Raw genomic sequence first — 18,830 nt, forward strand, 5'->3', positions numbered from 1 at the left:
TAGGGAAGGAGGCATAAGCCCACCCTCAGCTAATAGGGATCTAGGGAAGGAGGCATAAGCCCACCCTCAGCTAATAGGGATCTAGGGAAGGAGGCAGAAGCCCACCCTCAGCTAATAGGGATCTAGGGAAGGAGGCATAAGCCCACCCTCAGCTAATAGGGATCTAGGGAAGGAGGCATAAGCTCACCCTCAGCTAATAGGGATCTAGGGAAGGAGGCATAAGCCCACCCTCAGCTAATAGGGATCTAGGGAAGGAGGCATAAGCCCACCCTCAGCTAATAGGGATCTAGGGAAGGAGGCATAAGCCCACCCTCAGCTAATAGGGATCAAGGGAAGGAGGCATAAGCCCACCCTCAGCTAATAGGGATCTAGGGAAGGAGGCAGAAGCCCACCCTCCGCTAATAGGGATCTAGGGAAGGAGGCATAAGCCCACCCTCAGCTAATAGGGATCTAGGGAAGGAGGCAGAAGCCCACCCTCAGCTAATAGGGATCTAGGGAAGGAGGCAGAAGCCCACCCTCAGCTAATAGGGATCTAGGGAAGGAGGCAGAAGCCCACCCTCAGCTAATAGGGATCTAGGGAAGGAGGCAGAAGCCCACCCTCAGCTAATAGGGATCTAGGGAAGGAGGCAGAGGCCCACCCTCAGCTAATAGGGATCTAGGGAAGGAGGCAGAAGCCCACCCTCAGCTAATAGGGATCTAGGGAAGGAGGCAGAAGCCCACCCTCAGCTAATAGGGATCTAGGGAAGGAGGAATAAGCCCACCCTCAGCTAATAGGGATCTAGGGAAGGAGGCATAAGCCCACCCTCAGCTAATAGGGATCTAGGGAAGGAGGCATAAGCCCACCCTCAGCTAATAGGGATCTAGGGAAGGAGGCAGAAGCCCACCCTCAGCTAATAGGGATCTAGGGAAGGAGGCAGAAGCCCACCCTCAGCTAATAGGGATCTAGGGAAGGAGGCATAAGCCCACCCTCAGCTAATAGGGATCAAGGGAAGGAGGCATAAGCCCACCCTCGGCTAATAGGGATCTAGGGAAGGAGGCAGAAGCCCACCCTCAGCTAATAGGGATCTAGGGAAGGAGGCAGAAGCCCACCCTCAGCTAATAGGGATCTAGGGAAGGAGGCATACGCCCACCCTCAGCTAATAGGGATCTAGGGAAGGAGGCAGAAGCCCACCCTCAGCTAATAGGGATCTAGGGAAGGAGGCATAAGCCCACCCTCAGCTAATAGGGATCTAGGGAAGGAGGCAGAGGCCCACCCTCAGCTAATAGGGATCTAGGGAAGGAGGCAGAGGCCCACCCTCAGCTAATAGGGATCTAGGGAAGGAGGCAGAGGCCCACCCTCAGCTAATAGGGATCTAGGGAAGGAGGCATAAGCCCACCCTCAGCTAATAGGGATCTAGGGAAGGAGGCAGAGGCCCACCCTCAGCTAATAGGGATCTAGGGAAGGAGGCAGAAGCCCACCCTCAGCTAATAGGGATCTAGGGAAGGAGGCAGAAGCCCACCCTCAGCTAATAGGGATCTAGGGAAGGAGGCAGAGGCCCACCCTCAGCTAATAGGGATCTAGGGAAGGAGGCAGAAGCCCACCCTCAGCTAATAGGGATCTAGGGAAGGAGGCAGAGGCCCACCCTCAGCTAATAGGGATCTAGGGAAGGAGGCAGAAGCCCACCCTCAGCTAATAGGGATCTAGGGAAGGAGGCAGAGGCCCACCCTCAGCTAATAGGGATCTAGGGAAGGAGGCAGAAGCCCACCCTCAGCTAATAGGGATCTAGGGAAGGAGGCAGAGGCCCACCCTCAGCTAATAGGGTTCTCGGGAAGGAGGAAGGGTTAGCAATTTCACAAATGATGAGGGCTGAAGCCAAATTAGCGCATGGTTAGAAACTGTATGGATAATGATGGTTGCTATTAACAGTTTGTCTCTTTCTCTAGCCTTGCAAAACTCTGACTGTAACCTTTTATAATTATTTGAATTATTATTTTAGCACAGTAAGGTTAGAACGCTGTTGAGTAAGGTTTGAGTGTAACCCTTTAAGGAATACATGCACCTATTCATTTTTTTACAGACCTATTATGTTAAATCTCCATTGGTAATTGATGTGATAAAGATGATCTGGATTGTAGTGACACAGGAAGGTTCATCATAGACATTAATGATGTGTGAATACAGCACAGGGGGCTGCTGAGGGGAGAACGGCTCACAATAATGGCTGGAACGGAGCAGATGGAATGGCATCAAACACATGGAAACCATTCCACTCCAGCCATTACCACGAACCCGTTCTCCCCAATTAAGGTGCCACCAACCTCCTGTGGAATACAGACTTCTGCTTTAACAGCTCTGCTGCTGCCTTGACTAGCTTCAGACTCCATTTCACATATTCCTCTATTCAAAATCAGTGGCTGTTCTCTCTGCTCTGTACCTCTCTTTCTCCATCTCCTCATCTTGCTCTCCCTTCACCCCACCTCTCTCTGTTCTCTCTGCTCTGTACCTCTCTTTCCCCATCTCCTCGTCTTGCTCTCCCTTCACCCCATCTCTCTCTGTTCTCTCTGCTCTGTACCTCTCTTTCCCCATCTCCTCGTCTTGCTCTCCCTTCACCCCACCTCTCTCTGTTCCTCTCTCTGTTCCTCTCGTTCCACATCTCGCCGTCTTGCTCTCCCTTCACCCCACCTCTCTCTGTTCCTCTCTCTGTTCCTCTCTTTCCCCATCTCGCCGTCTTGCTCTCCCTTCACCCCACCTCTCTCTGTTCCTCTCTCTGTATCCTCCCAAGCTAATTGGAACAGAAGACACTTTGATCAGAGCTAGACGGCGTCTTTGGCTGAGCCCTCTCACTACTAACACACCCAACTATCATCTAAGCAACACAGACACAGTGCCAGAGACAAAGACCAGGCTTAAAGAGAGGGTGAGAGAGGGAGAGAATGGGAGAGGGAGGAAGGGAGAGAGACAGAGAGAGACGGAGAGAGAGGGAGAGAGAGAGGGCGAGAGATGGAGAGAGAGAGAGGGCGAGAGATGGAGAGAGAGAGGGAGAGAGATGGAGAGAGAGGGAGGGAGAGAGAGGGAGGGAGAGAGGGAGGGAGAGAGATGGAGAGAGAGGGAGAGAGAGGGAGGGAGAGAGAGAGAGAGAGGGAGAGAGAGAGGGAGGGAGGGAGAGAGAGAGAGAGAGGGAGAGAGGGAGGGAGAGAGAGGGAGAGATACGGAGAGAGACGGAGAGAGAGAGTGGGGGAGAGAGAGAGAGAGAGAGAGAGGGAGGGAGAGAGAGGGAGGGAGAGAGAGGGAGTGAGAGAGAGGGGGTAAGAGATACAAAGTGAGAGAGAGGGGAAGAGAGAGAGGGGAGAGAGATACAAAGTGAGAGAGAGGGGGAGAGAGAGGGCGAGAGATACAAAGTGAGAGAGGGGAGAGAGAGAGGGGAGAGGGCGAGAGAGATACAAAGTGAGAGAGAAGGGGAGAGGGGAGAGAGGGGGAGAGAGAGAGAGAGGGGGAGAGATACAAAGTGGGAGAGAAGGGGAGAGGGGAGAGAGGGGGAGAGAGAGGGGGAGAGATACAAAGTGAGAGAGCATAAGTAAAAGATAGTGAGAGAAGAATAGAGACAGTGATAAATAAGTTAAATAAATAGAAAAGACAAGAGAGAAATAGTGAGAACAGAGAGAGAGCGAGAGAGAGAAAAGCAGGAGAGTCACAGAGTGAGCTGACAGAACACAGGGAGATTAGCAGCATCTCAGCAGAGTCACTCTTCATCCATAATCAGGACAGATAAGAGTCCCTGACCTAACACCATCCTCCTCTCTTCTCCTCTGTCTCCTCCTCCCATCCTGGACATGCTCTCCACCTTGCCATCCATTCCCTCTCTCACTTATCTGATCACCCACTCATTTTTCTTCTCTACATAACATCCACAACCTCCTTTATTCAACCTTTTAACCCACTTACTCCCTAACACACTCAACATCTCAGCTATTCATGCTGTTTGCCAGTGGAAGTGTCTTTTTCTGTGAACCAATCCCTCCCCTCTCTCATTCCCTCCTTCCCCTTCACATATCCTCCTCCCTGGGTTGCGCATGTACCCCACTGCACCAGCATGCTGACCAGACACCCCCCGTCCTTCCTCCTCTCCCTCCCTCCTGACCCTAATCAGTGGACTACGTACCTCTCTGCACCAGCATGCTGACCTCGCTGCCTCTGGGACACTTGCTGAGCAGGTCCACCACCTGGTTGTGAGTCATGTTCTGAACGTTCCTCTTGTTCACCTCCATCAGAATGTCTGACTCCTTCAGGCCCCTGCAGCGGGGGTAGTCCACAATCTGCTTCACCCTCTGACCCCCACCCGTCAAGCTATCAGCGATTGTGAACCCAAAGCCCTTATCGCCCTTCTCCATGTGCACCGTGATCAGCTCGGGCTGCCCGGCGATGGAGGACGCCAGGGTGACCACGTCACTGGAGGAGTAGCCGTGTGAGCCGTTGGACGCCACCTCCGCCGAGGGGCTGAGGGCCCGCGGCTCCCTCATCCCGTTAACGGGGCCTCCGGTCTGGCTGCCGTGGCTGGATGGGGAGTCGTAGCTCTGTTGGCCGTTGACGATGATGGGCTCCTTGTCCAGGATGGCCACGGAGGTCACCAGGCTAGTGTTGGGGTCGTCAGGGTCAAAGGGCAGGGGGTAGCCGCGGCACAGGGCCAGGTCCACCATGGAGCCGATCGGGATGGACTGGAAGATCTTCACCACCTGGGCGTGAGTGTAACCAAGCACAATGATGTCATTCACACTCACTATGACATCACCTAGAGGAGAGAGACAGGGAGACGGACAGGACAGTTAGTAATACAGTCACTATCACATCACATTAGTAACACAGTTAGTAATACAGTCACTATCACATCACATTAGTAACACAGTTAGTAATACAGTCACTATCACATCACATTAGTAACACAGTTAGTAATACAGTCACTATCAGATCACATTAGTAACACAGTTAGTAATACAGTCACTATCACATCACATTAGTAACACAGTTAGTAATACAGTCACTATCACATCACATTAGTAACACAGTTAGTAATACAGTCACTATCACATCACATTAGTAACACAGTTAGTAATACAGTCACTATCACATCACATTAGTAACACAGTTAGTAATACAGTCACTATCACATCACATTAGTAACACAGTTAGTAATACAGTCACTATCACATCACATTAGTAACACAGTTAGTAATACAGTCACTATCACATCACATTAGTAACACAGTTAGTAATACAGTCACTATCACCTCACATTAGTAACACAGTTAGTAATACAGTCACTATCACATCACATTAGTAACACAGTTAGTAGAACATTAAGTAACACAGTGAATGTACTATGTGGGGTGCAAGTATATTACCATATGTCTCCAATATGTTCAGTACTTAGTTTACACAATCACTTCAACCTCCTTAGGAATGGGGCAAATGCTTTCTGTATAAATGGTGCGAAACAGTGCCCTCTGTGGGCTAAGACAGTGTACTGCACCTGTCTCCATCTTCCCATCCACAGCAGCAGGACCGTCCAGGACAAGACTCTTGATCTGGAGAAACTCATCCGGCTCGTCACCCCCGACGACGGTAAAGCCGAACCCACGGCGGCTCTTCTTCAGTTTGGTGTTGATAAAGGTTCCGTTCAGTTCTGCTGGGTTCCGTGTGAAGAACGGCTTCCCTCCTACAGAACACAGGGAAAATAACATTATTTGTCTATCCGTGTCAGTTACATTAGCTGCCTGTCTGTCTTTTCACTTGTCTACCTATCTATCTATGTCTGTCTGTCTGTCATTTCACTATCTACCTATTTATGTCTGTCTGTCTGTCATTTCACTTATCTACCTATTTATGTCTGTCTGTCTGTCTGTCTGTCTGTCTGTCTGTCTGTCTGTCTGTCTGTCTGTCTGTCTGTCTGTCTGTCTGTCTGTCTGTCTGTCTGTCTGTCTGTCTGTCTGTCAACCCAAGCATCCATATAATATAATGAATTGCTCGGCGTTTGTTATATCAATGACAGGAGAGAATGCTTAACATCCATGGTGTGTTGGTCATAGCTAGTTAACATACACATAACATTCACTATGGTACATGTGGGCTGATAGACAGGTTAATAACCTTATATGGTAATTGTTTCCTCAAGAGGTTGAGCCCTTGAAACCTTTGATCCCAAGGGTCCTCTGTCTGTGTCTATGTCTGGTCATGCTTGTGTCACTGAAACTGTACATTGTGGGTGTATTTGATCGCGAGTTAAATGTCTGTGGTGCACAAGACCCTGGTATTGAAAGTGTGTGTGTGTGTTGTCTAGAATGTGTAACCCCACTCACGTTTGGTCCCTCCCGGGGGAGGGGGCATTGGGGGCGGGACCTGGGGGTCACGGTATGTCTCCAGGTGGTTACTGGCATAGACGGCCAGGGGAGCACCAGCTGAGGAGTGTTCCTCTATCCACTCTGTACAGCGAGAGACACAGAGGGACTGTGAAATCACAGTCACAAACACACGGATGCACGCAAGCACACACACAAATACACGCACACACATACACTGACACACAAACGTACACAATCAATAAAATACAAACATAAGCATCACATTCATTCATTTGTTGACTCTAACTTGCTCTACACCAGAGGTGTCAGACATACTGGCTGGTCCGGGGGGACAAACGCTATACACTTTAAAATGACTAAAACCTAACACAGTAAATTACGCAATAAGAGATACATTTATTGAAAAGATGTTTTAACATTGCATCTGATTATTACATTTCATCATTACATTGTGTCTCAGTGGTTCTAACACGTAGCAAGCATGCTAGCAGCAGCAGTTTGCACATGGGCATGGCTTCCACAGCTCTAAGCCTCCGAAGACAAATAAGTGAATGCTACAGTGGCTCATGTGTTGAAAGGAATATAAAAATGATGCTTTAATGATCTTTAATCAAATGAATAAGAACCCAGACGCCAGCAGGACAGGGGTTGGGGTCAATTCCATTTCAAATCCAGGAGAATCCAGCGAAACTCTAATTCTGAGGAACTAACTTTTCATTCTTAAACCTGTCTGACTTCAAATAGAATGAACCCCAACCGTGCAGGACAAGACATGAGACAAGACGTGACAAGACGTGACGAGACAGAGACAGACATGAAGAAAGAAAGAAATGGTGCCGTGCCAGGGCAGGAAACGAACCTCGAATGTACCGCTCACCTTCAGGAGGCTGCGGCTGCTGCTGCTCCAGCTGCATCCTGCGTTTAGCCTCCACTATGGGGTTCTCATACTGGGTCTTCCTGTTGATGTGACTGATGATGAGAGAGAGAGGAGAGGGAGAGGATGAGTGTGGGATATTGATTGTGACCATGATAAATGACAGTACACAGTGTTTGACATCCTCTGGCTCACAGCCTCGTAAATCCCACCAGCTCTGTGACAACCACATAGGTCTACACAAACTACACACTGGCTACACAAAATGGAGTCCGGTTTCAGATAAATCTACTTAGGTTCAAACCAATTATAGTACACTGAATGTAGAAAAGGTCTGACAGAGAGACAGAGAAAATGCTAGTTCAGCTGAAATGTCACAGTTTACAGTAAACTACATGAAAATGCTGATGTATTACGTCGTATTAATTATTGTGGGGTTAATGAGAGGCATGTGAAAAGAGATGAACCGTGAGGTGTTCCAACTTACTCTACGTAGTAAACCCCATACACTGGGTCATCTATCTTCTCCCATCCAGCAGGCAGCTCTGAAACAGAGAAGGAACAGCAATGTTAGATCACTGTAATGACACATTCATTAAGGCAGTGTTCTCCTTCAGGAAGTACTTCAGAGGATGACGCTGTGCTGTATTCAAGGTCTCTCAGGTGTGTAAACCAACTCTGAAGTGAATCTATGTTTACCTGTCATGACTCAGTACAGTCAGTGGGCCACGGTGCAGATATCTAATATGGAGTCAAACTACTCCCTCTACCTCACTGAGCGGGACAGGCACACACACACACACACACACACACACACACACACACACACACACACACACACACACACACACACACACACACACACACACACACACACACACACACACACACACACACACACACACACACAAACACACACACACACACACACAGGCTACACACAGACAAAGGCTACACACAGACAAAGGCTACACACACACACACACACACACAGGCTACACACACACAGGCTACACACACAAAGGCTACACACACACACAGGCTACACACACACAGGCCACACACACACACACACACACAGGCTACACACACACACACAGGCTACACACACACAGACAGGCTACACACACACAGGCTACACACACACACAGGCTACACACACACACACAGGCTACACATACACACAGACAGGCTACACACACAGTCAGCTGTCAGGGGAGATCCTGAAATAAATGAGACTACAGAGCTTGACCACTCCCTCCTACTAGATTTACTATTCATCCACTCAGACCCAGCCCGCTCATATCTGTCTCTGTCTTCAGAACAGAACCAGGTTGTTTTCTACATTATCAACAGCTACAAACAGTTGATAGATGGACACAATTGCATGCCTCACACAAGTGAACTTAGCCAGCAGACCAGTACTGTATATAGGCCAGTCCAGAACTATATATTAAGAGAGTTGGGCCAGGTTTTAAAACAGCCGCCATGTTAGTGCATTTTTTCTCCAAATGTTGGTGATGTAAGAATACAAGAGAGCCTCCCTGTGAAATGAACCGCTGTAAACAAGCAAAACAGAGCAGCGATTTAACAGACATTTTTATTGATTAGCATTCGGGATAATGTGCATCCAAGTCGGTACTGTGTTGTGGTGTCAACAAATTGCATATCTGCTTTCAATGGACATCTTTATAGAAATAAACATTACAATATTCTCAGCACGTTCAGACAAAAATCACATTGGCCCAACAGTCTACACGACCGTCTACACGACAGTCTACACGACCGTCTACACGACCGTCTACACGACTGTCTACATGACTCGGGGGAGTCATAAGACATTCACGACAATGTAGAGAGCCAACATCTTCATGTATCTGTATGATTCTACTTTACATAACTGGTCATCTACATGCAGTTTCTGGCTATGTGTTCACTGCAGATGTTACCATGTTTCAGTATATATCTTTCAAATACTGCTTCCTCCAGCATGCGCACACAAGCGCGTACACGTGCACACACTCGTCTGCATCGGCACTCAAAGGGAATTGTCTGACAGAGAGCCTATTAAGCTGACACTCCCAATAAAGCGTTAGCATCTCATTCTCCTCCTCACCGTATTTGATTTCATACAAAGACATTAGCGCAGTGTGTTAGCGTGGGCTGCTGCTAACACCGACAAACACTTTGGAGCAGGCTGGATTTCACAATCGATAACCACAGACTGCCTGCTTCTGATGTGCCAGACATAAAAGGAGCTCCTAGGCCCGAGACTCAGAGCCCTGAAAGAGTCAGAGACTGCGTTCCCTTTCAGGAGCACTTCTGTTTCTGCCAAATAGTCTAGTCTGTGGAGCAGCCTTAACTACGGAGGCCAACCTGAGACGTCAAATCAAACACCTTCCCAATGTGTCTCCTACATAAAAAGGAGATCACTCACTCAGCAGTTAGAAGCAAGCAGTACACCACGTTAAGTAAATATATGAGCCAAATTATACAATTATCGTGACACATCCAAATAGATGAGTGACATGGTAAGAAAGAATTTAGTAGTAGTAGATCAAGATTTTGTATAAAACGCTTTTCAAATCAAATGTTATTGATTAACAGTATAGAAAGAAAAGATTGAGTCACCATAACCCTCACCAATACACAGCCGATAGAAATGCAATGACAGAAACAAAGTGAGAGAGTGAGAGTGAGAGAATAAAGTTGTATACCTAGCTCATTGTCTGGTTCCTCAGTATGTACCCCTTCTTCTCCAAGGTGAAGAGAGCAGGATGAAACAGAAAGGGAGGTTGATTGGTTGAAGGAATGACAAAGAAAGGAAAATAAGGAGAGACAGTAAAGTAATATTAGAGAGAAAGACAAGGAGGGAGAGAAATAGAAATCTTTAAGTAACCAAATCAGTATTTACTGAAACATAGATGCGCCGTAATCCATAAAATCAATGATGTATGGAACTAAGAGATGACACATGACAGTTATCTAAATGGCCACATGGTGGTGCCATTTCTGATATTGGTCGAAGAATTTCTTCTGAACTTTCACACAGACATCTATATCGTTACTTGTATGTTCCTGAACAAAATGAATGTAACATTGTTGCATAGATATTAATTTGAAAATGTACAATGTACATAGTGGTGTAACAAAGAAATAAAAGAAATAAAAACATCTTCAAAGGAACTATTACACAATTCCTTAGATGGAAAGCCAATCTCAAAAAGAACCTCTTTCCAATTTGACTAAGGTCCAGTGTATAGAAACAGACTTCATCATATTTAGATATGAGCTCAGTGGCACCACCTTCTGATACCATCAACATGGTGCAAGATTAAGAGATAAACAATAGATCGCACACACTCTCTCACACACACACACACACACACACACTCTCTCACACACACACACACACACACACACACACACACACACACACACACACACACACACACACACACACACACACACACACACAGACAAAGGCTACACACAGACAAAGGCTACACACACACACACACACACACACACACACACACACACACACACACACACACACACACACACACACACACACACACACACACACACACACACACACACACACACACACACACACACACACACACACACACACACACACACACACACACACACACAGGGCCTGGCTTACCATCATCCTCACACTCTTCCAGAGGTTTTAGAGGTTTCTCCAGACAGCGAGGGTCGATCCACGATGTGGTCTTTGTGTTGTGGCTGAGGAAACAACAAACACACAGAGCTGTTAAAGACTGGCTCTGAAGTCAAGGCGATGAGCTCTAAAAGCTAACAAAAGACCAATAATCTCATCAGCACAAAGATGTAAGGGGTTAAAGTCAATAGGCTTGTCAACAAGCAAGTAAAACCAAACAGAGATTAACGCAACACCAAACAGACTTCTCCCCTACTGAGAAACACAGACAAGAGGTTGGAAGGAGTCATTGTCGACCTATTGTCTAGAATAGGTAGCTGTATCCTCAACGTCACCACTACAAGCTTTCCTGTCAATCCTCTGCTAGTCCAATAATTAAAGCAGACCAACATGCAGGTGTTGAATGCACAAAGCAATTTCCTCATCCTCTCCCAGCCAGGCAGACAGGCAGGCAGACCCAGCTCTGTGTGTTGGTCTGAGGGCAGAGGGCTGTGCTTCATTGAGGTGGTCAGGTGATCTGATCTGCCTGTGATCTCTAAGGAGATCAGACTATAGAGGATTAACAGCCTGGAGAGCACTGACAGGCCTTTCTGGGGGAGGGGAGGGAGGAGGGAGAGATAGTAGTGGGACACAGAACAGAGAGGCTTGATAGTATAGAGAGTATACAGGGTATGTAGTCTATGAAGTAGACCTCTCCATTCTCAGTGTAAGCTAACGGTACTTACATAGGGTATAGGGTGAATATGTACACTATGGGTGGTTCAGACAGCCCAGTACATCATTGGGCCCGAGCTCCCTGCCATCCAGGACCTCTATACTCAGGTGGTGTCAGAGAAAGGCCCCAAAAATTGCCAAAGACTCCAGCCAACCAAGCCATAGACCGTTCACTCTGCTACTGTCTGGCAAACAATACCGGAGCATCGGCTCTCGGACCAACAGGCGCCGAGACCTCTGCTACCCTCAAGCCATAAGACTGCAAAATAGCCCGACTGCTACGTAGTAGTAACGGTTACCCAAACTATCTGCACTGAATCAATCTTGCACAAACCATGTACACACTCACTAGACTTTATATACACACACAATATACACACTCACTAGACTTTATATACACACACCATATACACACTCACTAGACTTTATATACACACACCATATACACACTCACTAGACTTTATATACACACACCATATACACACTCACTAGACTTTATATACACACACCATATACACACTCACTAGACTTTATATACACACACCATATACACACGCACTCACTAGACTTTATATACACACTATATACACACGCACTCACACAGTCAAACAATACACACGCATACCGACACAACACAGACAAACATACACACACACACACACACACACTCACACACACACTTTTAAACTCATCATATGCTGCTGCTACTCTGTTCTTAATTTTTCTTCATGTACATATCTACCTCAAATACCTTATTATTATCTATCCTGTTGTCTAGTCACTTTACCCTGCCTTCATGTACATATCTACCTCAAATACCATATTATTATCTATCCTGTTGTCTAGTCACTTTACCCTGCCTTCATGTACATATCTACCTCAAATACCTTATTATTATCTATCCTGATGTCTAGTCACTTTACCCTACCTTCATGTACATATCTACCTCAAATACCTTATTATTATCTATCCTGATGTCTAGTCACTTTACCCTACCTTCATGTACATATCTACCTCAAATACCTTATTATTATCTATCCTGATGTCTAGTCACTTTACCCTGCCTTCATGTACATATCTAGATCAAATACCTTATTATTATCTATCCTGATGTCTAGTCACATTACCCTGCCTTCATGTACATATCTAGATCAAATACCGTATTATTATCTATCCTGATGTCTAGTCACTTTACCCTGCCTTCATATACATATCTACCTCAAATACCTTATTATTATCTATCCTGATGCCTAGTCACTTTACCCTGCCTTCATGTACATATCTAGATCAAATACCTTATTATTATCCATCCTGATGTCTAGTCACTTTACCATGCCTTCATGTACATATCTACCTCAAATACCTTATTATTATCTATCCTGACGCCTTGTCACTTTACCCTGCCTTCATGTACATATCTACCTCCAATACCTTATTATTATCTATCCTGATGCCTAGTCACTTTACCCTGCCTTCATGTACATATCTACGTCAAATACCTTATTATTATCTATCCTGATATCTAGTCACTTTACCCTGCCTTCATGTACATATCTACCTCAAATACCTTATTATTATCTATCCTGATGTCTAGTCACACTACCATGCCTTCATGTACATCTCTACCTCAAATACCGTAATATTATCTATCCTGACGCCTTGTCACTTTACCCTGCCTTCATGTACATATCTACCTCAAATACCTTATTATTATCTATCCTGATGCCGAGTCACTTTACCCTGCCTTCATGTACATATCTACCTCAAATACCTTATTATTATCTATCCTGATATCTAGTCACTTTACCCTGCCTTCATGTACATATCTACCTCAAATACCTTATTATTATCTATCCTGATATCTAGTCACTTTACCCTGCCTTCATGTACATATCTACCTCAAATACCTTATTATTATCTATCCTGATGCCTAGTCACTTTACCCTGCCTTCATGTACATATCTACCTCAAATACCTTATTATTATCTATCCTGATGCCTAGTCACTTTACCCTGCCTTCATGTACATATCAACCTCAAATACCTTATTATTATCAATCCTGACGTTTAGTCACTTTACCATGCCATCATGTACATATCTACCTCAAATTCCTTATTATTATCTATCCTGACGCCTAATCATTTTACCCTGCCTTCATGTACATATCTACCTCAAATACCTTATTATTATCTATCCTAACACCTAGTCACTTTACCCTGCCTTCATGTACATATCTACCTAAAATACCTTATTATTATCTATCCTGACGTCTAGTCACTTTACCCTGCCTTCATCTACATATCTACCTCAAATACCTTATTATTATCTATCCTGACGCCTAGTCACATTACCCTGCCTTCATGTACATATCTACCTCAAATACCTTATTATTATCTATCCTGATATCTAGTCACTTTACCCTGCCTTCATGTACATATCTACCTCAAATACCTTATTATTATCTATCCTGATGCCTAGTCACTTTACCCTGCCTTCATGTACATATCTACCTTAAATACCTTATTATTATCTATCCTGACGTCTAGTCACTTTACCCTGCCTTCATCTACATATCTACCTCAAATACCTTATTATTATCTATCCTGACGCCTAGTCACATTACCCTGCCTTCATGTACATATCTACCTCAAATACCTTATTATTATCTATCCTGATGTCTAGTCACACTACCATGCCTTCATGTACATATCTACCTCAAATACCTTATTATTATCTATCCTGACGCCTTGTCACTTTACCCTGCCTTCATGTACATATCTACCTCAAATACCTTCTTATTATCTATCCTGATGCCTAGTCACTTTACCCTGCCTTCATGTACATATCTACCTCAAATACCTTCTTATTATCTATCCTGATGCCTAGTCACTTTACCCTGCCTTCATGTACATATCTACCTCAAATACCTTATTATTATCTATCCTGATATCTAGTCACTTTACCCTGCCTTCATGTACATATCTACCTCAAATACCTTATTATCTATCCTGATGCCTTGTCACTTTACCCTGCCTTCATGTACATATCTACCTCAAATACCTTATTATTATCTATCCTGATGCCTAGTCACTTTACCCTGCCTTCATGTACATATCTACCTCAAATACCTTATTATTATCTATCCTGATATCTAGTCACTTTACCCTGCCTTCATGTACATATCTACCTCAAATACCTTATTATTATCTATCCTGATGCCTAGTCACTTTACCCTGCCTTCATGTACATATCTACCTCAAATACCTTATTATTATCTATCCTGATGCCTAGTCACTTTACCCTGCCTTCATGTACATATCAACCTCAAATACCTTATTATTATCAATCCTGACGTTTAGTCACTTTACATTGCCTTCATGTACATATCTACCTCAAATACCTTATTATTATCTATCCTGACGCCTAATCATTTTACCCTGCCTTCATGTACATATCTACCTCAAATACCTTATTATTATCTATCCTGACACCTAGTCACTTTACCCTGCCTTCATGTACATATCTACCTCAAATACCTTATTATTATCTATCCTGACGCCTAGTCACTTTACCCTGCCTTCATGTACATATCTACCTAAAATACCTTATTATTATCTATCCTGACGTCTAGTCACTTTACCCTGCCTTCATCTACATATCTACCTCAAATACCTTATTATTATCTATCCTGACGCCTAGTCACATTACCCTGCCTTCATGTACATATCTACCTCAAATACCTTATTATTATCTATCCTGACGCCTAGTCACATTACCCTGCCTTCATGTACATATCTACCTCAAATACCTTATTATTATCTATCCTGACACCTAGTCACTTTACCCTGCCTTCATGTACATATCTACCTCAAATACCTTATTATTATCTATCCTGACGCCTAGTCACTTTACCCTGCCTTCATGTACATATCTAGATCAAATACCTTATTATTATCTATCCTGATGTCTAGTCACTTTACCATGCCTTCATGTACATATCTACCTCAAATACCTTATTATTATCTATCCTGACTCCTTGTCACTTTACACTGTCTTCATGTACATATCTACCTCAAATACCTTATTATTATCTATCCTGATGCCTAGTCACTTTACCCTGCCTTCATGTACATATCTACCTCAAATACCTTATTATTATCTATCCTGATATCTAGTCACTTTACCCTGCCTTCATGTACATATCTACCTCAAATACCTTATTATTATCTATCCTGATGCCTAGTCACTTTACCCTGCCTTCATGTACATATCTACCTCAAATACCGTATTATTATCTATCCTGATGTCTAGTCACTTTACCCTGCCTTCATGTACATATCTACCTCAAATACCTTATTATTATCTATCCTGATGCCTAGTCACTTTACCCTGCCTTCATGTACATATCTAGATCAAATACCTTATTATTATCTATCCTGATGTCTAGTCACTTTACCATGCCTTCATGTACATATCTACCTCAAATACCTTATTATTATCTATCCTGATGCCTTGTCACTTTACCCTGCCTTCATGTACATATCTACCTCAAATACCTTATTATTATCTATCCTGATGCCTAGTCACTTTACCCTGCCTTCATGTACATATCTACCTCAAATACCTTATTATTATCTATCCTGATATCTAGTCACTTTACCCTGCCTTCATGTACATATCTACCTCAAATACCTTATTATTATCTATCCTGATGCCTAGTCACTTTACCCTGCCTTCATGTACATATCAACCTCAAATACCTTATTATTATCAATCCTGATGTCTAGTCACTTTACCCTGCCTTCATGTACATATCTACCTCAAATACCTTATTATTATCTATCCTGACGCCTAATCATTTTACCCTGCCTTCATGTACATATCTACCTCAAATACCTTATTATTATCTATCCTGACACCTAGTCACTTTACCCTGCCTTCATGTACATATCTACCTCAAATACCTTATTATTATCTATCCTGACGCCTAGTCACTTTACCCTGCCTTCATGTACATATCTACCTAAAATACCTTATTATTATCTATCCTGACGTCTAGTCACTTTACCCTGCCTTCATCTACATATCTACCTCAAATACCTTATTATTATCTATCCTGACGCCTAGTCACATTACCCTGCCTTCATGTACATATCTACCTCAAATACCTTATTATTATCTATCCTGACGCCTAGTCACTTTACCCTGCCTTCATGTACATATCTACCTCAAATACCTTATTATTATCTATCCTGACGCCTAGTCACTTTACCCTGCCTTCATGTACATATCTAGATCAAATACCTTATTATTATCTATCCTGATGTCTAGTCACTTTACCATGCCTTCATGTACATATCTACCTCAAATACCTTATTATTATCTATCCTGATGCCTTGTCACTTTACCCTGCCTTCATGTACATATCTACCTCAAATACCTTATTATTATCTATCCTGATGCCTAGTCACTTTATCCTGCCTTCATGTACATATCTACCTCAAATACCTTATTATTATCTATCCTGATATCTAGTCACTTTACCCTGCCTTCATGTACATATCTACCTCAAATACCTTATTATTATCTATCCTGATGCCTAGTCACTTTACCCTGCCTTCATGTACATATCAACCTCAAATACCTTATTATTATCAATCCTGACGTCTAGTCACTTTACCCTGCCTTCATGTACATATCTACCTCAAATACCTTATTATTATCTATCCTGACGCCTAATCATTTTACCCTGCCTTCATGTACATATCTACCTCAAATACCTTATTATTATCTATCCTGACACCTAGTCACTTTACCCTGCCTTCATGTACATATCTACCTCAAATACCTTATTATTATCTATCCTGACGCCTAGTCACTTTACCCTGCCTTCATGTACATATCTACCTAAAATACCTTATTATTATCTATCCTGACGTCTAGTCACTTTACCCTGCCTTCATCTACATATCTACCTCAAATACCTTATTATTATCTATCCTGACGCCTAGTCACATTACCCTGCCTTCATGTACATATCTACCTCAAATACCTTATTATTATCTATCCTGACGCCTAGTCACTTTACCCTGCCTTCATGTACATATCTACCTCAAATACCTTATTATTATCTATCCTGACGCCTAGTCACATTACCCTGCCTTCACGTACATATCTACCTCAAATACCTCATTATCTATCCTGATACCTAGTCACTTTACCCTGCCTTCATGTAAATATCTACCTCAAATAGGCCCCTCAGGCGCGACGTCCCCTGAAGGCCCATTCTGCTAACCGCTGCCTGCTAGCTATCTAGAGCGTATTGGACTGTTAGCTGATCCATCGGCCAGTTTCTTGGACCACTATACCCAATTTGCCAATTGGACTTGGACCCCTCTGCTACTTGGAACCCTACTAATTCCACGACTGGTCTATCGACGTCACCGCACGAGGAGGCAAAAACAGACTTTTCCCCCATCGCGACCTCCCTCTAAGGCCCTTATGCTAGCTTGCTAGCCCCGGCAAGCTAACTGTCTGAATCGCCGTGTCCCGAGCCAGCCCGACCACTCAATGGACCCATACGATCACTTGGCTACGCATGCCTCTCCCTAATATCAATATGCCTTGTCCATTACTATCCTGGTTAGTGATTACTGTCTTATTTCACTGTAGAGCCTATAGCCCTGCTCAATATGCCTTAACCAACCATGTTGTTCCCCCTCCCACATATGCAATGACATCACCTGGTTTAAACGTCTCTAGAGACTATATCTCTCTCTTCATTACTCAATGCTGAGGTTTACCTCCAATGTACTCTTTCCTACCATACCTTTGTCTGTACATTATGCCTTGAATCTATGCTATCGTGCCCAGAAACCTGCTCCCTTTATTCTCTGTTCCGAACGTGCTAGACGGCCAGTTCTTATAGCCTTTAACCGTACCCTTATCCTACTTCTTCTCTGTTCCTTTGGTGATGTAGAGGTTAATCCAGGACCTGCAGTGCCTAGCTCCATTCCTACTCCCCAGGTGCTCTCATTTGTTGACTTCTGTAACCATAAAAGACTTGGTTTCATGCATGTTAACATTAGAAGCCTACTCCCTAAGTTTGCTTTATTCACTGCTTTAGCACATTCTGCCAACCCGGATGTCTTAGCTGTGTCTGAATCCTGGCTTAGGAAAACCACCAAAAATCCTGACATTTCCATCCCTAACTATAAC

At 44.0% G+C, this 18,830-nt stretch overlaps 1 protein-coding gene across 14 annotated transcripts in view; it reads right to left on the bottom strand.

Moving 5' to 3' along the window:
• LOC139542852 (membrane-associated guanylate kinase, WW and PDZ domain-containing protein 1-like) overlaps positions 1 to 18,830 on the bottom strand; it is a 224,618-nt gene that overhangs the window by 36,153 nt on the left and 169,635 nt on the right. For 7 of the 14 annotated variants that reach the window (XM_071348768.1, XM_071348771.1, XM_071348773.1 and 4 more), the window contains 7 exons: positions 10,881 to 10,963; positions 9,925 to 9,963; positions 7,695 to 7,752; positions 7,193 to 7,302; positions 6,331 to 6,453; positions 5,505 to 5,690; positions 4,140 to 4,766 (listed from right to left, as the gene is read on the bottom strand). In XM_071348768.1, the coding sequence (XP_071204869.1) occupies positions 4,140 to 4,766; positions 5,505 to 5,690; positions 6,331 to 6,453; positions 7,193 to 7,302; positions 7,695 to 7,752; positions 9,925 to 9,963; positions 10,881 to 10,963 (1,226 nt within the window). The remainder of the gene's footprint in view (positions 1 to 4,139; positions 4,767 to 5,504; positions 5,691 to 6,330; positions 6,454 to 7,192; positions 7,303 to 7,694; positions 7,753 to 9,924; positions 9,964 to 10,880; positions 10,964 to 18,830) is intronic. The other 7 variants (XM_071348774.1, XM_071348767.1, XM_071348779.1 and 4 more) reach the window with 5 other exon arrangements.

The sequence above is a fragment of the Salvelinus alpinus genome, chromosome 17 (genome assembly GCF_045679555.1).
Source record: "Salvelinus alpinus chromosome 17, SLU_Salpinus.1, whole genome shotgun sequence".
NCBI lineage: Eukaryota > Metazoa > Chordata > Actinopteri > Salmoniformes > Salmonidae > Salvelinus > Salvelinus alpinus.